This window comes from Mangifera indica, chromosome 8 (assembly GCF_011075055.1).
Source record: "Mangifera indica cultivar Alphonso chromosome 8, CATAS_Mindica_2.1, whole genome shotgun sequence".
In the NCBI taxonomy this organism is placed as follows: domain Eukaryota; kingdom Viridiplantae; phylum Streptophyta; class Magnoliopsida; order Sapindales; family Anacardiaceae; genus Mangifera; species Mangifera indica.
In genome coordinates, this window is record NC_058144.1 from 3,709,828 (window position 1) to 3,729,321 (window position 19,494).

The 19,494-nt window shown below is 37.3% G+C and overlaps 3 protein-coding genes and 1 non-coding gene across 5 annotated transcripts; all 4 read right to left on the minus strand.

The window, feature by feature from the left end:
• Positions 1-14: 14 nt before the first annotated feature.
• LOC123224575 (serine/threonine-protein phosphatase BSL1-like) lies at positions 15-16,419 on the minus strand. 2 transcript variants are annotated; one of them, XM_044648309.1, is made up of 34 exons: positions 16,201-16,419; positions 15,966-16,101; positions 15,816-15,875; positions 15,631-15,730; positions 14,617-15,550; positions 14,402-14,531; positions 14,176-14,314; positions 14,009-14,065; positions 13,846-13,918; positions 13,023-13,081; positions 12,727-12,788; positions 11,750-11,959; positions 11,350-11,565; positions 9,893-10,579; positions 9,744-9,804; positions 9,574-9,652; positions 9,402-9,481; positions 9,211-9,305; positions 8,845-8,944; positions 8,682-8,751; positions 7,572-7,673; positions 7,290-7,371; positions 5,882-6,052; positions 5,222-5,405; positions 4,934-5,135; positions 4,683-4,850; positions 4,369-4,607; positions 2,233-2,317; positions 1,951-2,049; positions 1,680-1,879; positions 1,517-1,592; positions 780-915; positions 567-706; positions 15-475 (listed from the first exon to the last, which is right to left on the minus strand). In XM_044648309.1, exons 14-34 carry the CDS (start codon positions 10,101-10,103, stop codon positions 392-394), a joined length of 2,664 nt encoding a protein of 887 aa, XP_044504244.1. In that variant the 5' UTR covers positions 10,104-10,579; positions 11,350-11,565; positions 11,750-11,959; positions 12,727-12,788; positions 13,023-13,081; positions 13,846-13,918; positions 14,009-14,065; positions 14,176-14,314; positions 14,402-14,531; positions 14,617-15,550; positions 15,631-15,730; positions 15,816-15,875; positions 15,966-16,101; positions 16,201-16,419; the 3' UTR covers positions 15-391. The 2 variants fall into 2 exon arrangements, with proteins under 2 accessions (XP_044504244.1, XP_044504243.1); XM_044648308.1 differs by having other exon boundaries at positions 4,934-5,138.
• A 75-nt stretch (positions 16,420-16,494) lies between these two features.
• TRNAA-UGC lies at positions 16,495-16,567 on the minus strand. The gene has a single exon. It is a non-coding gene; the product is annotated as a tRNA-Ala (tRNA).
• Positions 16,568-16,980: 413 nt separating this feature from the next.
• Positions 16,981-18,057, minus strand: LOC123222568 (histone H2AX-like). The gene is made up of 2 exons (XM_044645412.1): positions 17,799-18,057; positions 16,981-17,375 (listed from the first exon to the last, which is right to left on the minus strand). The coding sequence occupies exons 1-2, from the start codon at positions 17,994-17,996 to the stop codon at positions 17,157-17,159; spliced, it is 417 nt and encodes a 138-aa protein (XP_044501347.1). The 5' UTR covers positions 17,997-18,057; the 3' UTR covers positions 16,981-17,156.
• Positions 18,058-18,288: 231 nt separating this feature from the next.
• Positions 18,289-19,011, minus strand: LOC123222567 (histone H2AX-like). Its single transcript, XM_044645411.1, has 2 exons — positions 18,730-19,011; positions 18,289-18,630 (listed from the first exon to the last, which is right to left on the minus strand). Exons 1-2 carry the CDS (start codon positions 18,928-18,930, stop codon positions 18,409-18,411), a joined length of 423 nt encoding a protein of 140 aa, XP_044501346.1. The 5' UTR covers positions 18,931-19,011; the 3' UTR covers positions 18,289-18,408.
• Between the last annotated feature and the right edge of the window lie 483 nt (positions 19,012-19,494).

Here is a 19,494-nt window from a genome sequence, read left to right on the forward strand (position 1 = left end):
GGCAGTAGGGAAGATTTGAGAAATCTGTTTCAAAATTATTATAACATAGTACCATTAAATAATCAACTTATAATGAAAAAAAAAAAAAATTTCAATCAGAATTTAGATTACAATACACGGGCCGCCAAACCAATCCCTCCCCTTGCTATATGATCTGTCCAGATGACGAAAATTCTATGCTTAAGACTAAAATTTACATATACTCATTGGCTGAAAGCTATAACTTAAAAAGACACCCTAAATCTCTGTGTACACTAAACAATGCTTCTGCTCAGCAACTTACATATCAAAGAATACAACACCAGCATGATACCTTGTTCCTGCCTGGCAGGTGGCCAGTATGCTGCTTGACTTTGGATATATCATAAGTTACAAAAATCAGTCGGATGTATCAAATATATGCAAGTGAGCTCCGGTCAGAGTCAGGTTGTGGGCGACCACGTGTAGGAGTTGGTGGTCTTTGAATGTTAAGCTCCTGCAGGGTGATAATGCCACACCATTGTACCATGTGAGTGATGTTAGTCAACCAAAGTCATAGTTGAAACATTAAAATGCATGTATGTTACCTGCATCCATGTGTCATCCATGGCTCGCTCTGGAGATGTCTCAGGTGACCGAAGGGGTGGCGGCAAGGGATGAATCAATTTTGGAACCACAACCAATCCCCTGCCCACTACCAATATAGCTCCAGCATTGTTTGCAGTTCCTGCATGCATATACTCAATTAGGTTGCAAAAGCTAGCAGAAGACGTGGAGAAAGTCCAGCCTATTATGCTTACCGCAATAATTGGTAGCAGAAAATAAAGTAATTAATTGCCCCTGAGCAAACCGCTCAAATCCATCCATCACACATTCATGCGCCCTAATAATAAGCTGTAATTTATTTTTCTTACAGAAGTCTGTTACTCGATCAGGCTGCAAGATAAACCCAAGGTAGGGCCAGAGTTTAAAAATAAGAAAAATATGATCATTCAGTAGTAGTAACTTAACAAACAGTTGAATTTGAAAATATTTTAACTTAATTAAACAAAGCTGTGCAGAAAAATGAATAATAATATACAAATGCATTTTGAAATTAAAATTCACATGTGAGGGCCACAATATGTAACTTTCATTAACTCATTTAATAGTTTGGTTACTTCACACAATTAGAAGGGTAGTTCAAGTTAAAGGCTCATTTGAATCCTTGTTTAGATTTGCCTGCTATTTGCTAAGGTCACTTTCTGCAATTAAAAAGGTAGTTCCAAGTAATATGCTCATTTGAATCCCTTGTTTAGAATTGCCCCCTATATGCTAAGATATTAAGCATGCATAAGATTACATGGTACATAATGCAAACTCATATGTCAATTATAGTAGCTTCAAGTCATAGCAGTAGAACTATAGTGAAGAAATTTTGAGGAATGTGGTAATATATTCCTTTTAACAGATAGAAGTTGTGTTCAACTGTTCATACATGTAATGCAAACAAACCAATGCTCCATTCAGCTTGTAGTCACTGAATAATCAGCCTTACCCCAAAAGTGACAAGACCAGGCCCTCTTGCATTTGGTCTCAAACCTTCTATGCTATCATTTTCTGTTGGATCAGACCTGTTTTTTGAAAAAAAAAAATGTTAGAGAAAAAATTAGTGCAAACAGAGATTGTCCTCAAATTGGACAGACAGGTAACAAACATACCATAGAAGATCCATCAGAATTATAGATCCAGCATCCATAGTTATGGGTCTTTCAAGCTTCTCTATCTGCTCCACTGAATGTATAGATCTTCCTATGCCACCATGCATACAGATGATTTTCTTTTCAATAAGCGCTGCAAGTGGAAGACAGTTGAAAAGTTGGTTGAAGCGTGTCCATGCCCATATGCCATCACTCTCTCCCTGTAAATACATATTTTATCACTGCATTTTAACTTTCACATGAAAAGTTACATATGAATATTAATCCAGACCATTCTCTCAATGCATTCCAGACGAAAACCAAACAGCGCATTAATGTCAGCAGCTTCATGGTTTCCACGTATCAAATGAACATTCTCAGGATACTCAATCTACAAAATCATGACAAAAAGGACAAGACATTCAAAAAAGGGATAAAGCAAAATCATACTTCACACTAAACCTGTCTTTGCAGACAAAGTAAATTATACAAATAAATTAAAACAGCAAAATTCCAAGCATAAAACCACTAAAACAATATAAAATTATGGTTTCCAAGCAGGGCAGAAGCTTGCCTTTAGAGCAAGGAGTAAAGTTATAGTTTCCAAGCTGTGCTGCCCTCGATCAACATAATCTCCCAAAAACAAATAGTCAATATACCTGAAACATAAATAGATAGCTGATGAAAGAACTGCAGAGAAAATTAAGGAACTTGTTTTATAGTGGTTAATGGACAGTGCCCTCAAGCAAAAATTCTTTCACTTTCCCAGGTTATTAGAGAGCTTCTCTAGAACTAGAATTGTTATAGCCATGAGACCAACAAGAAGCAATATAACTTTCATGTGGGTCAGGACTAAAATGATGTAGAAGGATGCTGATTCTTGTGTAACATATTCAAAGGACTTAAAGCAAAACACACAAAAAATCATACTCTATGGACATGCAGAGTTTAGAAACTATCTAATTTTTAGTGTTGCCAAAGTCTTTTCAGCCTAGGCCTCCTTTCACCCTCACACAGTACCAACTCAAACTTTCCATGAGAATTTCCACATGATCACCGCTGAAATTGCAATAAGATCTCAATCAAGCAGCAAGGATTCTTATGTTTTAACCAGTTCAGCCTAATCTAGACTTTTCTCCCTGCACTGTTTTAAATCCTCAATTTCTACTTTTTACATCATTCTTAAACTCCATGTTAACTTGAAAGATAATATATCCACATAGATCATCTCAAGTCTTCCCTTCCAATGAATGAAGCCCAGCAAAATCAACAGCCAAGCTTAAACCTTGATTCATCAATACCAATTCTTTAGATTTCAAGGAACAGCTCAAAATCTCTAGATTGAATTCCAGTGTTTGGACTTTGATAAAAAAAAATTGATGACACTACGATCAATTAATTTATTCATCAAATGTAGGTTTATTGCATCAGATACATCCTTAAATGGAATCCCATTGTAAATTAAAGGGAGAAGGACTATTTCCCACCCAACTTTTGATGCGTTCTCAAAATACCACACACGCCAGATGAAAATCCAGTTTTCCCACCCATGAGCTGTTAATTTGGATGGTTTCTGTTTGCATAAGGGTAAAATGTCTATTTTACCCTTATTAGATGAAATGACAAAAATACCCCTCTGCAAAATTTCATCCCAAAATTGATGTGAGGGTTTCCTTCACCCCCCTTAGGTTTTAGAAACTAACATTTCACCTTACCTAAAGTTTTTAAACTTTGAAAACTAACATTTTCACCCCCAAACCTAGGGTTTCCAAATTTTTCAAAAAAACAGCCGCCCCCCATAACTTTCAAAACTAGCAGTTTCACCCCCATTCTGTCACTTCATCTCCCGACGTCGTCTCCGGCGTAGTCACCTGCCTCCTCCTTCTCCTGGTGCGACGGCGGTGGTGGCCGAAGAAGGAAGAGACGGAGATCTCCTTCTCCTGGTGCACAGTGCGACGAAGAGACGGAGATCTCTTCGTAGCACAATGCGACGAAGAGACAAAGATCTCTTCGTCACACAATGCGACGAAGAGGTCTCTCTTCGTCGTTCCACCCAGACGACGAAGGACGACTCTTCGTCGTCCTTCGTCGCTCGTCGCGTCGTCCAGATCTGTTCTTCCAGATCTCCGTCTGTTCTTCATCGTCGCGTCGTCCAGATCTCCTTCGTCATCCTTTGTAGTCGGAGATCTCCCATCGATCGATTGCAGCGGCCGTCGGTGGTGGCCGGAGAAGAAAGCAAAACCCTAGGGGGTGAAATTAAAGTTTTCAAACTTTGAGGATGGGTTATTTACTTTTTGAAACCTGAAGGGGGAAACGGTGAATTTTTAAAGTTTTAATGTTTTAAATAGTAAATGACGATTTTGCCCCTGTTCCTAATTGAAAAAATGGACGGCACTTTGGTCATGGGTGGGAAAACTGGATTTTCATCTGACGTGGGTGGCATCTTGAAAACGCATCAAAAGTTGGGTGGGAAATAGTCCTTCTCCCTAAATTAAATTGGAATTATTAATTTACAACACCTTAATTCAGAACATTGAAATCCCAATACTTATCACTGGGTTTCCCTTTAGGTTCAAGAAGGGTTTTTTATTATTTTCACCCTGAATTTTCAAATATGGATCAACAAACCTGAATCATAATTAATTCTCTAAATCACTTATCTTGATTATGAGAGGGTGATTCTAAGAAAGAGGTCCAATAGCAAACTTACGTTATGTCTCCTGCCGTGGAAGGAAATCCATATTCATCAAACAATCGCATCAAATCACCAAACTGTCCATGCAGATCACCAAAAACTTTAATGGGAGCTTTCAACTGCAGAACTGTGGGCTCGTGCATAAAAATCTGCTCAGCTGCATAACAGAGCTCACCCACTTCATATGAATCCAAGAAAAACCTCCTATAAGCAGGAGCTTTCCAGTTTCGAGGCCTAAGTAATGTAGAAATAATCTGCAAGAACACAAAAAATTTAATATCCAATATAAATACAAAGTGAAAAACAAAAATATTTTTGGTAACACTTGCCTTCTTATGCAAGCCCTGAGGAGACTTCTGCCTGGTGAACTTTTTAGCAGGATATGGCAGGTCACTATTTGATGGCATCACTCGCCTGCTCTCATTTTCAAACTGGTCCAATGATAACTGCCTTACCATCCCACCCAGATTCCCTACAGCCTCTTTGGCAACCACAACCTATAAAAAAGAAACACTATGGTACTGTAGTCCAGCAATTCAGAAACCACTCAGGATATATGATATTGATGAAAAGGACATACAGCTCTAGGATGAAGGCGAACATCTGTCTCAGTGTCACTACCATCGGAAATGGTTTCAGCAGCTTGTGAATTATCATCAGATACAGATGCTTCATCGGCAGGATTGGCAGGTGCTGCCTGAGCCGCCTGCCAGACAGCATTAGCTGCTTCAGCTTCAGCAGCAGAAGCCTCCCTCAGTTTCTCCATGGAATTTTTGTCCATGCTGCTGGATAAAATACACATTACTGAATTATCCCAATTACGCTGAGTCAAAATCCTGTTTAATAGAGAGAGTCATGAAAACAAAACCTCAGGCCTCCAGATGAAGGAATCTCTGCTCCATCTGAAGTCATGGTTGGAAAAGAACTTAAATTAGATTGATTAAATTTGGGACTAGTAATGGTTGGAGATCTCTCGGATGTTACTATAGGAGAATTCATGTCAGATTGAAATGGTGAATTTTCTGCAACCAAAAAGTCATCCAGCAGAATATCTGCACAGATTAAAGCAATTATGTTGAGAAAACAAGTAAAAGAAAACAGCCGATCAAATGTCATGTCACAATATAGACAAACTTAAACCTTTACATCACATAAACCACTTTAAAAAGCTGAATACGTGGTCAGAGCAGTCAAAGATCCAAAATTCTCATTTCTGCGCGGAGTTGATATGAATTTATCTACTGCTGAAAGTTCGTTGATATTTAATACCTTACCCCAGACCAACAAAAAAAAAAGGGACTTAAAACTACCTAATCACAGGGATATCTCGTAACTGAAAGTTTAAGGCTAATGTGGAAAATATACCAGAAAAGTTAACTTTTCTAAATGAGCCTTCATTACTGAAATTGCAACTTTTGTTTCCATAAAAAATCTAAATTTGGTACAAAAGGTCTAACAAAATTATAAATAAATATTAAATTATGTTTTAATTGTCTTGCAGTTTCCAGTTTGTATTTACAATCTTTACCTCCTTTGAGACCACCATAAATATATATGCGAACTCCAACAGATGCAGATGCATGACGGCAGCGACACATAAGTTCCAAAGAAGGATCATGCTCACTATGTCCCTTGCTGGAGCGTGAGGAAGTCACAAGTCCATTTCTATCCAACCAAACTCCAGCAGCAGTGTCCAACACTACCAAATAGAGATAACATTGGGGAATAAGAAACAAATGAAAAGTATAAAAGACATCAAAAGTTATGTTGCAAGTACATGCATAATGACAGAAAAGGCAAAGACAGAAATATTACCCTAGTTAGTAAATACAGGTTTTATTAGCGTATTAAATGTGTTTGCCGTATTTTACCCTTTGAAACACGTTTTGTTGTATCTTTGAACATAAAACATATCAAACACGTATTTTATATGCTTGCCGTTTAAACGTGTATTAAATAATTGCATTATAAGTTGTTGTATTGTATAATTTTTTTCTTTAACAAAGGATTAAAAAAAGGTTATTTTGCAAGACATAAGATGACATCGTTTTAGATAAGGTATATAAACCCAAACCAAATAGTGGTAACTTACATTCCTTTTCTTCCAAAATCGAAAAACCCCAAACAATCCCATATTTTTCTTTTCAATTTCTATTTCTCAATTAACTTATAATTTTATCCTTCAATTGTTGATCATTGAACACAATAGTTCACATCGGTGACCTAATCGAGGTTATTTTGTCATATTTATACCTAAATAATCTTGCAATGATAGATTTTGGCCTTCACTGTTTTTGTTGTAAAAAAAATCTTTAACTTGATTGATAGTGGTCTGATTAATCATGTTCTATAGCACAATCACTAAGATTTGAAGATAGATATTTTGTTAATATTTACTTTTGAATTCTTTTATTATTCTTATGGATAATCTCTATATGATTTAAATCTAATTCGACTATAAAAGATGAAAGTGGGATATAAATAATCCATTATTGTTAAATTTCCTCATGTAAAATAGAAAAATCAACTATCATAATTTATTAATTAGCTATGTTATGTGTTTGAGAGTATAATTAAATCTTGACTATGATTGTGTTTGAGAGTACTAAGACTATAATTTGAATATCGATTATGTATTGTATTATATTAGCTCTAATCGTCAATTAAATACTTTGATTTGAAATGCTACGATGATTTTAACCAGATTTTCCAATAAAAAAAAAGCTAAATTAGGATTGATAAAACTGTATTTTTTTAAGCGTATTATTGATAATGTGCCACATTAAACTTATTTATAAATGTTTAGTATTTTTCCATCATTTAAATTTTATGACCATACTTTTACAAACGTACTTTTCAGTATTCGTCATATCATACCCATATAATTCCAGTATTGTTTTTTTCCTATTCCTATTTTTACTAACTAAGAATATTACCAGAAACAGTTGCTTCGCCTTCTACTGAACGTCCCCCTCTAAGAACACCTCCTGTAACTTGCAATCTTGCACCAACGAAAACCTAATAGCAAACACTGTCAGGTTCATGACAGGTAGGATCGAAGAAAAAAACTTATAACGGTGAGAGTTAAGCAAATTAACACTACCGACTTTCCAAACTAGGTCACTGCTACAAAATAAAATGCAGTCTCCTGAGGAAATTTTATTAGTATTCTCAACAAACAATTTGGTTTAGTGGACTCCATTATAATCATCACTTACTGCAGCATGTTGATATCTTGGCGAAGGAGACACACCAGGAGCTAGAGTCCACTCCCATTGACCATTCCTATGCATGAGCAGCCCATATGCATCTGCCAGTGGCTGTGGAAGATTAAAAGCAATCAATAAATCCAACAGAATGCTTCTCAAAGAAATCTTGACTTGGGAGTTAGATTACACAATAGCATGGTTGCCTATCACCAATTGTAGCTTAAGAAAAAGAAGTTACTTCAATGATATCTGTAACATTAGGTTCATCAAAACAAAAACAAAAAATACATTTTGAATCCTTAGCTAAAAGTGGCAACTTGCAAAATCTAAGGAAAAATCATTTGGAAATCCCAAGTGCAAGTAATATTTTTTGCAAAGTTCTTACTAGGGAAATGCCACAAATTTGTTTCAACATTCATCTATGAAATTTACGAAGTCTCCAATACAAAATTGACATAAATATTAATAATTTTCTACAATTCTTTTAATGAGGTTCTATGTATACTCTAATTTAATTTCTTTTGCATCCACTGACAACAAGTTTCTTCTTGCATTTCCCATCTCAATAAATATATCATTCCTCTTCTCCAAACTTGCCAGTGTGAAATTTTATTTCTTCTGATAAGAATATAAAAATGAAGTTTGTATACGCTTTGCAAGCAATGTAAGTTTAAGATGGGACAAATGGTACTCCTATACAATTCCCAGTACAAATCCATTCTGGAATGCATGTCCAAGGGATATAAATAAAAGTTACTGAAAGCAAAAGCAACTAGTAAAGTGTAACTTCAAAATTCCCTAAAGAAAACAGATAGACAGAATAAACTAGGGAAGAAAACAACAGTAAGGAACTGCATAAACTAACATGTTTACAACAGTGCATAGACTAAAGTTAATACTGACTCTTGTGCATTAGTACTGTGCAAGATCATATGTTGATTATTTATTGTGATTATGTTAACCTACCTGCATCTTTTGTGTTTGTAAATATTATGTTTCCCTTCCATCAGGATGCATGAATGATAATACAATTTTGAGCTACAACCTATAGTGATGCATGGATACAAAATATAAATTGATTGCCCTGTTTCTCCTTTAAGGAAAAAAAAACTACCATACCGCACCAGATGAGTCCCTTCCACCACAAAGCAAGAACATGCCATCAGAGCGAGCACTAGCAGTAGCATACCTGCAAAATACTGTTGTAAGATGATAGAATGAAGATTGCTAAGATAATACAGGAATAAGTATTTTTGTAATTGTTTTTCAACTAGAGACTCACATTCTAGCAGAAGGTCTATCACCTTCCGGACTCAGCCTCTGCCAAGCATATGGTTTTTGGGCAGTATCCAAAGCCCAAGCATCAGAGAGTACTCTTTTGCCTGCAAACAGTAAATGATTAAATACAAAATAATCGGGAAAACAAATCATCATCCATCCTGTTAGCTAGATGACGTCAATTACATCAATAATGACTCAAAGGCAATCGAATTCAACCATGCTAAACTACAGAAGACTAAAAAAGGATAATAAATGTTATTATTTTTTCTGATAACTCAAGCTATCACACAATAGCTTCACCAACACAAAATGATTAAAAGAAACACATGGACAAAGATCTAAAAAAAGGAAGAGCAAAATGTTTCACCATCATTGCCACTGACGGTAACGAGATATCTTTGACCAACCAAATCCATTACATGGCCATAGCGAGGGCCAAGGCCTTGTCCTTGTACCACCACTCTACACTCACATTAAACAGCAATCCAGATAAGCATTCATAAAACCGCAGAAAATGAATGTTAAATGAGAAAGTCAAAATAGGTAACAAGGAAAGACCTGTGCCATTTGAATTTGTCATTAGTCAAATCAAGAACATAAAGGTCATCAGTCGAATGACCAGCAGGACCTATGCCGCCCTAAGCACAGTAGCACACACCAACATTCATGAAAATAGAGAGTTATTAATACTAAAAGAATCTTCCAAAAATCACGATTTTCCAGTAATCACCTGAAAGACCACCATTGTACCAACGGCCGCAGCGGCGTGTGCAGCCCTAGGAGAAGGCGGTTCACCAGCAGGTCTAATTCTGCAGCCAAAAAAAAAAAGCAGCTGAAATGTTAATCCAAAGTCAGTTAAATGCAAAAAATTGAAATTAAAATGAAAGAAAATATACTAACCTAGTCCATTTTCTGGTAAGAACATCATAGGAGTGAACTGAATTGGTGACGCCAGCCAATCCTATAACAAAATTTAAAAAATAAATAGATATAATTGAGCTCAATTAGAGAAGATTGAATCGGAGAGAAAATGAAGGAAAGACGATAACTGATGCCGGGAGCAGAGGAGGCAGCTCCGCCCTCAATAGCAGTAGCGCCCCCGAAGAGAATAAGACGAGGACCAGTAGTCTTGGTAGCAGCAACGGCAGTGAGAGTATGACTGCATCGGGGACCAGGTGCATCCTCCTCCGTATCCCAAAGAGTCTCTAAGGTTCGGTAGGTCGGAGCCGGATGTAGCCAAGGCTTGGAGTTCATGGACATCGAGACAATTCTAAAGATTGAAAGAATATAAAAATTGAACCCTAAAAGATCGAAATACGATGATAATGTTGTTAGTAGCAGCGGTGGCGAGCGGGCCCGGACAGAGGCTCCGGACCCTCTTCTTTCTCTCTAATTCTCTTTATTTATAATTGAAATTAAAAAAAAAATAGAGAGAGAATGGTGGTGAGGCCGGGTTTTTGACAATGATTTGGACTGGGAGAGATAGGGAGGTAGAGCTTGGTGTTGGTGTAGTAGAAGAGCGAACGAGAGAGAGGAGTAGCCGAGTAGGGAGTGGAGGCCGGCGGTGGTGGGTCTAAAGTTCAAGTTATCTATGCTGTGCTGGTATCTGTTGTGGATTAGTCACTCAGAAGAGTCGTCAGCCATTCCATACCAAAAAAATCAATCCCCCCAAACAATTTAATGTTAAAAGTCTAGCGTAACTACTCACGCCAGCCTTTGCCTTCTGTGACCGAAATCTGCAATCACAACAAATAAGAAAAAATTAATAATCAACCTTTTATATATATATATATATAAAATATCACATAAATCAAAAATTTAGTCTTAATATAAACTTTATTATCATGCCTTCTTGTTTACTTTGTAATCAAACTACCCTTAAGGGAAATTATATGTATTTGTTACACGTCCCAAAAAATGTTTCCCCTTGCATTTCTTAGAGAGTACACCAGATGATGCGATCTGACCTGGCATGACCTGTGTTCATGTTATTTTCAAACCAACTAAATCATGTGACAATGACTCTGCTTGTTAAGGCCCATGCTTGACTGGCCCATACCATAACCTTAAACAAATCCACTCCAATCAATTGACACTATGACATGATAATCGAGGCGCATGTAGCGGCTGCTTTGTTTTCATAATAATCATCTTTATCTGTTGTTACATGAAAAACAATCAAGATTCAATGCATGCTCAAAAATTTCAACTTCACTCAGATACTTCTGTTCTTTCCATCCTTCTTCAAAGGGAACTGCCTCATGCATTTCGACCAGGTTGCTTATGGGTACCTGCCCAAAAAATATATGCGTTTTGGGTTTTTGGACCCACCCACACAATCGCACAAAGAACAAAGGTTATCTTGAAATCAGAGAGTGAATGCTCCTCCAACACTCTTGTAATCGTCTATTCTTTTAGCCAACCAAAACCATAAAATAAACAAACCAACTACAAAACCCAAAACATCAGGAAGTGCAGAAATGGCAACAATGACCATGATGACCACCTTTTTCCTTGGGGGTGCCAGTATTGTGAACTAGTCTCCAGCAACCGCTCGCCGGAGACTTGTCATTGCAAGTGCTTTGAGAAGCGGTGCTGAAGGAGAAAAAGGTTATACTTGAATGCCGATGTTAAAAAGGAAAGGAGAGCAGCAATGGGAGGAGGGACTTGATCTTTGCGGCTGCAGCTGTTGCTGTTTTCTCTGTTGCCGGCCTTGCTGTGGCTGAAGAGCCCAAAGCAGGAACAGTAAGACATTGAAATTACAAATAAAAACAAGGTTTTGCTGATTCGAGTACTGAAATAGTAACACACTTAATAGGCATGAAGAAACAAATACACTTTTCAGGGTATATTCAAACAAGGAAATCAACATTAACAATACCAAACAGAGACGTGGATTATGAAACCTTGCAAAGATTCTGTTGACTTCTGCTATACTTTTGGGTTGTGAGCTCAACCTGGCATGCATTTATAACCTCCTGAAGCTGTTTTTGACTTGGTAGCTCCAATTTCAGACCTTGCAACGAAAGGGTGTTCAAAACAAATGCTGCACCGTGACACCAAAAAAACAGCTAACTCAAGGGCCATAAGTAGAAGAGCACATAACAAGTCCTCCACTGTAAAGATACACAAGCCTATGAGCATACATGTCCAGAAACCTGTAACCAAAACTTGTGATATCCATTTTGTAAATGGCTTCAAATAAGAAAAGAATTATAAATTCAACCAAAAGGAGACATAAAACCTCATTAGCATGGTTAATATTGTTCTTCAAAACAGTTCCTTGGCAAACCAGGCTCATGAACTCTCCATTTCTCTGCTTCAAATTTTGTTACTTGTCAATTCTTAATGATTAAATCCAGACCCCAAAAGGATTAGCATCCCTTGATACATGATTGAGATAATTGTAGATCAAATTGGCTTGTAGTACATTCTTTCACAAATTATAAAAATGATACTAGAAGAATTAAAGGAGAAAAAAGAAAAGCCGCTTATCGTATCTAATTCTAGACTATATGCAATTCTATCTTTTAAAACTCTCAACTCTGTCCTTAATAACTTAAACCACAAACTACCCAAAATTAATTTGGACAGCATTATATTCATGAGCATCTGGGTAAGGTAAAAATTTCCACTCTCTCAGTATAATCCATGAATAAGAGACCATACACAAAAGAATAAACACTCAGTAATGAACCATCTATTGCATCAGGCAGCAGCTCATAACTGAAATTTTCATATATAAAAAATGAATGTAATGACCTTTAGCAAGAAACTATGTTAACTATGGGACACAAAAATTTTAAAAAAAAAAGTTGCGGAAATAAATCATCATCAACATGTTTCAAGAAGCATCACACATACATAGAGGGAGAGTTTATACCAATTGCAAGAGATACAGGATGATGACCATATCCATATCTTCTTGCAACATCAGGATACTCCCTGCAAAAAAGATGGAAGTGTTTGATTAGTCATAGTACAATGCAACAGACAACAAGAAGATGAATAGACTACAAGGCAACCTTCACTACGGGTACCCCATTGGTCTCTACTCAAAAGTTTTCCTGAAAGTGCAATGATATTCTGTACCCACTTAAGAATGAAACCTTAAAACTACAAGCTGAATACATCGCACACACAAAAATACACAACTAAGTTCAGAAAAAATTTCCTCACATTGTTCCACATATCAGAAGATGCAATGGCGTATGTGTTAGGACCCATGTTTATAATTCCTGCAAGATGAGACAGCAAATGCAAAACAATCAAGAGGAGGCAAGTGGAACAAGAATAGAGATAACAGATGGCAGATTCAAGGGAAAGAAATTTGGACCACAAAGGCAGGAAGCTGGAACACAGCAGGAAGAGAGTGGGGTGACAGTTATGGATGGGAAACTAAAGCTGGAAACAAAATCTGAAGGGGAATGAAGGAAGAATCGAGAATTCAGTGTTGGAGTAAAGGGATAGAGGAAGAGAGCTGGCCTCTTGAGCGCCATGCAAGTTGTTTCTATTTTTACTGTTTCATTATCAGATTTTTGTAGGCTGAAATTGATTCAATGAAAGTTGCTATATTGATTTGATAACCTGTGATACCTGGTGGAAGTGGAAATCTGAAATGTCTAGTGTTGTGGAAAATGTATTTAGCTTGAGTGTGGGTTGAGAACAGAGAGTGCAGAAGAGTTTTCTGGATTGCTGAGGAGAGGTGTTACGGTTTCAGGGGAAGAAGGAGCTCAGGTATCTAACAGTATGCTCCATCATTATTGACATCAGATAAAGGATGAAAATAGTCAGTGAAAAGAGCATTCTCCAGATACCAGGTAAAAGGTAAAGGTAAACGCTAAAAGGAAGAGCAATTTTCTGGCCAGATTATTCAAGTTTCTAAATCAATTTGGTTCTGCACTGGGATATGTTAAAGTTCCCCCATCTTGGCTCCTGCAATATATTATTGCTACTGTCACAAAATATTAAAATACTTCAAAACTGACAGAAATCCACTTACCATAGTAGCTGCTTTTATCATGCTATTAGACAGATTGTATCAGGATTCCCTTCCGAATACTTCTCTGAGAATGCTAAGAGAGACAAACAGCTTAACTGAAAAATATTCAATTATCATTTACTTCATCAAAACATAAAGATTAACCAAAGAATTGCAAATAAACCTTTAAAAAGTTTCAACCAAGCATCTGCTGGACCCCAATCAACTGAAAAGTACTTCCCTGAAAGTATGCCGATTGCCAGAGGGATGTAAGCCGATAACCAAATCGTAAAAAGTTAAAGAATGTTGACACAACAAATACATTGAAGAGAGGAGAAAGTAGGACAGAACCTTAAAAAGGAATTCCAATAACTCAGGCTGCAGGTACGTAATTCATTTCAACCAAATGTAAATGAATGGCATGCCCCTCACGATGACGGCATTCAGCCAGTCCAGAATCAAAAGTTCCGCAGAATAAGTTGTAGGAATTCTATTGTAAAGAGAATAAGTCATATAACAGTCCTGGAGTGAAAGAGAGAAAGAGGGGATTATGGAGAAAAAGCAGAGAAAGCCTCACGGAGAGGAGATAGAATGACCCACACAAGCTGCACAGATAATATTTTCAGGTTATGGGGAAACTTTTCAGCAACCTGTAGAAACTTCATGACTCCATATGGAGTTTCATTGTTCAGTCCAATATACCCGATCTTCAAAGAAAAATAATTCATTTTACCAGATGCGGCCTTAGCAAGAGTACAACAATTAAGACACAGAAATCATCAACTACCTTACCAGTATCAACAGATTCACCAAGGGCAACAAGTTGTTCTTCTTCACCAATTGAAGTATACTGTTTAGTTGGATCAAATTGACTTTCTCCAAACATGGGAACATATCTACAAAAACACCATGATTCACCATAAAACAATTGGGTCAGGTTGAACAAAAGAAAAATCAAAGTTGACCAGGTGACCTGCAAAACGCCCCCAAAAATCCCAAAATTCATATTTATTGGTATGCTCACTCAATTGTCAACGATCTTTATCCCCTCCAACTTGGATTGCAATTATGAATTCTTGAGTGCTGTTACAGAATTGTTATTTTACGGAACAGACTACAAATGATGAAAATTAAGTCATACAGAAAACTGAAATTCATAATGACCTACAGCTGACTGAGATTGCAATGCTAAAAATGTTTCATGAAAATCAAAGCAGAACAATTCTGCAAGCAATACAGCATCACAATTCTCAACATTCTGAGAATTCAAAGAAAGATTCATAACAAAATAATAATACCTGCAGAATTTCAGAGAGTATGAGTGAAAAAAAAGGTGCACCTTAGATAAAACATTCAGTTATTGAATCTCAATAATTCTAGCAAGACAAACCATACAGTCATTGAATCTCAAAAATTCTAGCAAAACCATTCTAAACAATATATACAATTTACATCTTTATGCATGCACATTTGTGAACCATGTGCTATATGTTTTCGGTTAAAAAGCTAAGCAAATGAGTTGCAACTATACTAAAAGACGCATAATAGTCTTGAGTAAACAAAAGAGTGCAAGATAAAACAACCAAACAGCAAACAAAATTTTTAGAGTTAACCCTTGAAGCAAAGAAGATTTGATTATGAGATATCTTCCTTCCTCTCTCTCATCCAACGGCAAAAATACTCCTTACTCCTACCCTGAGTCTCAGCACGTTGTGGCACCGGATACCTTTCGTTGCAAGTTTACAATAAAGACACCAAATTATTATGTTTTAGGTGAAATTTGAAATTCCAACAAGTGGTACATACATCTCAGCGGAGTCGAAGAAGTTGATTCCGGAATGGAAAGCTTGGTCGAGAAGGTGAAATGACGGAAATGGCAAATTTTGCTCACCGAAAGTCATGGTTCCTTTAAGAAAACAAACGAGCGTTCACGGTAGTTATAATCGATTGGAGACAACATAGTGATAGTAAGAGCGGCTAAGAAATCTAACCCAAGCAAAGCTTTGAAACAGCTAAATTCGGAGCAAGCTGAACCAGAGGACTGACCTTGCCTGTGAGATTAACCAAGAGAAGAAATGTGTGTTCCGGCCGGAAAATTTGGATACAGAAACTACAGAGCTTAAGGAAAATTAGATACTGACATTACCCGGAAGAACCACCATCAGAAGTACTTCGAGTTCAAAAAACCTGCAGATGTAGAGGATCGAACCCTGCACCTCTCGCATGCAAAGCGAGCGTTCTACCATTTGAACTACATCCCCATCAAAAATTAGAACACTGCGGAATTAAGTTCATTTAATTGCAAGGTTTACAATAAAGACACTAAACTCTTTATTTTTTTTGGCGGAAATTGAAATTTCAACAAGTGGTGCATACATCTCAGTGGAGTGGAAGAAGCAGATTCCGGACTGGAAAGCCCGGTCGAGAAGGTGAAATAACTGAGACGGCAAACTATGCTCACCGAAAGTCACTATAGGAAACAAAAGAGGGTTATAGTACATATGATTGATCGGAGAATGACATCGTGATTGCAAGAGCGAAAGCAAAGAAATCTAACCCAAGCAAAAATTTGAAAGAGGAACCAACATTGCCTGGAAGAACCACCAAGTGAAGAAATTCGTACTCTGGCTGGGAAAACCACAATTAAAAAGTGCATTCGTTCAAAAATCCTGGAGATGCAGGGGATCGAACCCTGTACCTCTCGCATGCAAAGCGAGCGCTCTACCATTTGAGCTACATCCCCATTTGCAATCCATCCATTTAAATATATAAATATTAACAGATGATGCCAAGGTACTCAAAGCAGCCAATGCTTGGTGACGGTGAATACTAAAAGGCACTGATGGTTGTTCAGACTACTTGAACTTGCTCGAAGAATTGCAGTGATGACATTGTTCGTGGTTACGCCCAGTCCCGATCAGAAAAATTAAATGAAATTGTATAGTTTTGACTTTTGAGTTCTAAAACTGAGTGATCATGTCAATCAGCTACAACATCGACGCCAATCAATGGGAAGCATGGCCAAACTTCTGAAAACATCACAGACAACAAAGGCAAACTGGGAGTGATTCATTCTACTTTCCCACTGGCAACGTGCCCAAGAAAACAGAAATCATCATACAATTATTCGTTCAAATAAAGCTACATAACCAAAAGGAAAAGAATTTGTGAGCTTTTCATTCCACTGATATTATAAATAGCAAGAAAGAGAGTCGAAATAACAAAATTATTGTCTCAGCAACGTTGAGGCCAGAAAAAAAAAAACCCAAAATCAGGGTTTACAGGAACCAAACTTAGAATTTACTATTTTAGAATTCAAGAGCATTAACACTTCAAAACTCTTGTGAAGCACCAATATCGTCTCTCCCTTTCCCCATCTTTTTGGGTAACAAAGTCTGATGAATGTTTGGTAAAACACCTCCGTTTGCAATGGTGACAGTGCCCAAAAGCTTGCTCAATTCTTCATCATTCCGCACAGCAAGTTGAATGTGCCTTGGTACAATACGATTTTTCTTGTTATCCCTTGCAGCATTGCCAGCAAGCTCAAGAACCTGATATGGGCGCAACATGAATCAGACCGAAAACTAAATTGAAGTTGCTGTTATAATTACTATTTTCCTATGTCTCTAATCATTAGAAGTATTAAATTGAATTCAAGTTTAAAAAAAAAAAAAAGTTTCCAGAAACGATTCCCGACTTTGTAAAATCAAAGCTTAAAACCTTTTCGATTACGACTTCTCCCGTTTTCTTCTCATATAAAAAAAAAAAAAAACCGCAAACTTCACCACTTGCGAATGGCATAAGCAATCAATTCCTACGATCCCAATTTATAAACAGAAAATAAAAAAACAATAAACGAAGATAATTAGAATTAACATTTCCCAAGAGATAAACCCTAACATAAAAAAGATTGCCATTTTCTATTACATTTTGCAAAAGATCAACAATATAAAGAAAGAAAAAAAGAAACGAACCTCTGCGGCAAGGTATTCAAGCACGGCAGATAAGTAGACGGGAGCACCGGCACCTACGCGATCGGCATATTTTCCGGCTTTAAGAAAACGAGCAATACGGCCGACAGGAAACTGGAGACCGGCCTTGTGAGATCTGGAGACGGATTTTGAAGACTTGGGCTTGCCTCTGCCCCCCTTGGTTGATCCTGTTGAACTCATCTCCAAAAGGAAGAACCTTTGCACTTTTCGCTGATGTGAAGACTGTAGACTGGCCTGAACAAGGAATGCAAGTTTATATAGAAAAATAGAAAAGGCACGTAGTCTCTTCTGATTGGCTCGTAGGACGCTACACGGATTGCCAGCCTGTAATTTTTTATTATTTATTTAAATAAAAACTTGCACGTGAGGTATTCCAGAGTGGAAAAAGATTTTTTACCTATTGAAAATATATTTAAAATAAGTGAATCCAAAATTCATTACTTTCTATCGAGCTGTTTACGACAATTAATGATTGGAAGGAAAGATAAAAGTTTTTTAACATTAGTCCAAACTGGGATTTACACAAAAGAATGGAATCCAACTTCCACTGGATGCATATCAACAAAATCATCCTAAACTATTCTCACAATCCCTAGAACTCCTGAGATACGGAACCAATCTCTCCCTTTCTGGCCCCTGTTTTCTTGGGCAGCAGATTCTGATGAATATTAGGCAAAACACCTCCGTTTGCAATCGTCACAGACCCCAGCAACTTGCTTAACTCTTCGTCGTTCCTCACAGCCAACTGAATGTGCCTGGGTATAATTCTGTTCTTCTTGTTATCCCTCGCTGCATTTCCAGCCAACTCCAGAACCTAGAGACACGAGAACACCAAACCACTTAATCATCAAGAAATAGTATAAATTTTTACAAAAAAAAATTAATAAATAAACGAAAAAGAAAATGTGAATACCTCAGCAGCAAGATACTCGAGGACAGCAGAGAGATAGACCGGAGAGCCAGATCCAACACGCTCCGCATATCGGCCTTTCTTAAGGAAGCGAGCGACTCGGCCTACTGGAAACTGGAGACCAGCCTTATGTGATCGAGTCACCGACTTGGTGTTCTTATACTTGCCTCTACCGCCCTTGGTTGCTGGTCCTTCTGAACTCATTGGTTTTTTTAAAGATTTGGGACTTTTATCTGAACAAGGAGAGTGAGTAGGCTTGGAGGATTTGAAACACTTTATGAGAGTGGACGTATTGTTTTCGTTTATATGGATGAAAGGAATGTATTTTGATTGGTGGTTTGGGTTTCTAGCCGATCGGTGACGTGTCGACTTAAGTGTGGTTTTTGTTTGGTGAATTCTCACTCTACACGGATTGCCAGCGTGGCTAGTCGAAGAAACAAAATTTTTATCTACGAAGCTTCTACATGTTTCCGTTCGTCTTACGATGTCGTTTAAGAAAGAAAATGAACGGATCACTAGCCCATTTCGTTTTTTCCCGGCCCAGTACATTAAGGTTGGTGCACAAGATAAACTCGCCATGATATGATCTATTTCCTTATGGAAAGTTTGACCGTTCTCATAAGTTGGTCGGCCCAAGTTAAAATTCGGGGGGCCTGTTCGGCCCCATAATTTATATCTTACTGTTACTGTCATTCCGAAATATGTATACGCATGTCAAGTTACACCATAAACAAAAAAATGTCTGAATTTTGTGTTGATTGTCAATTT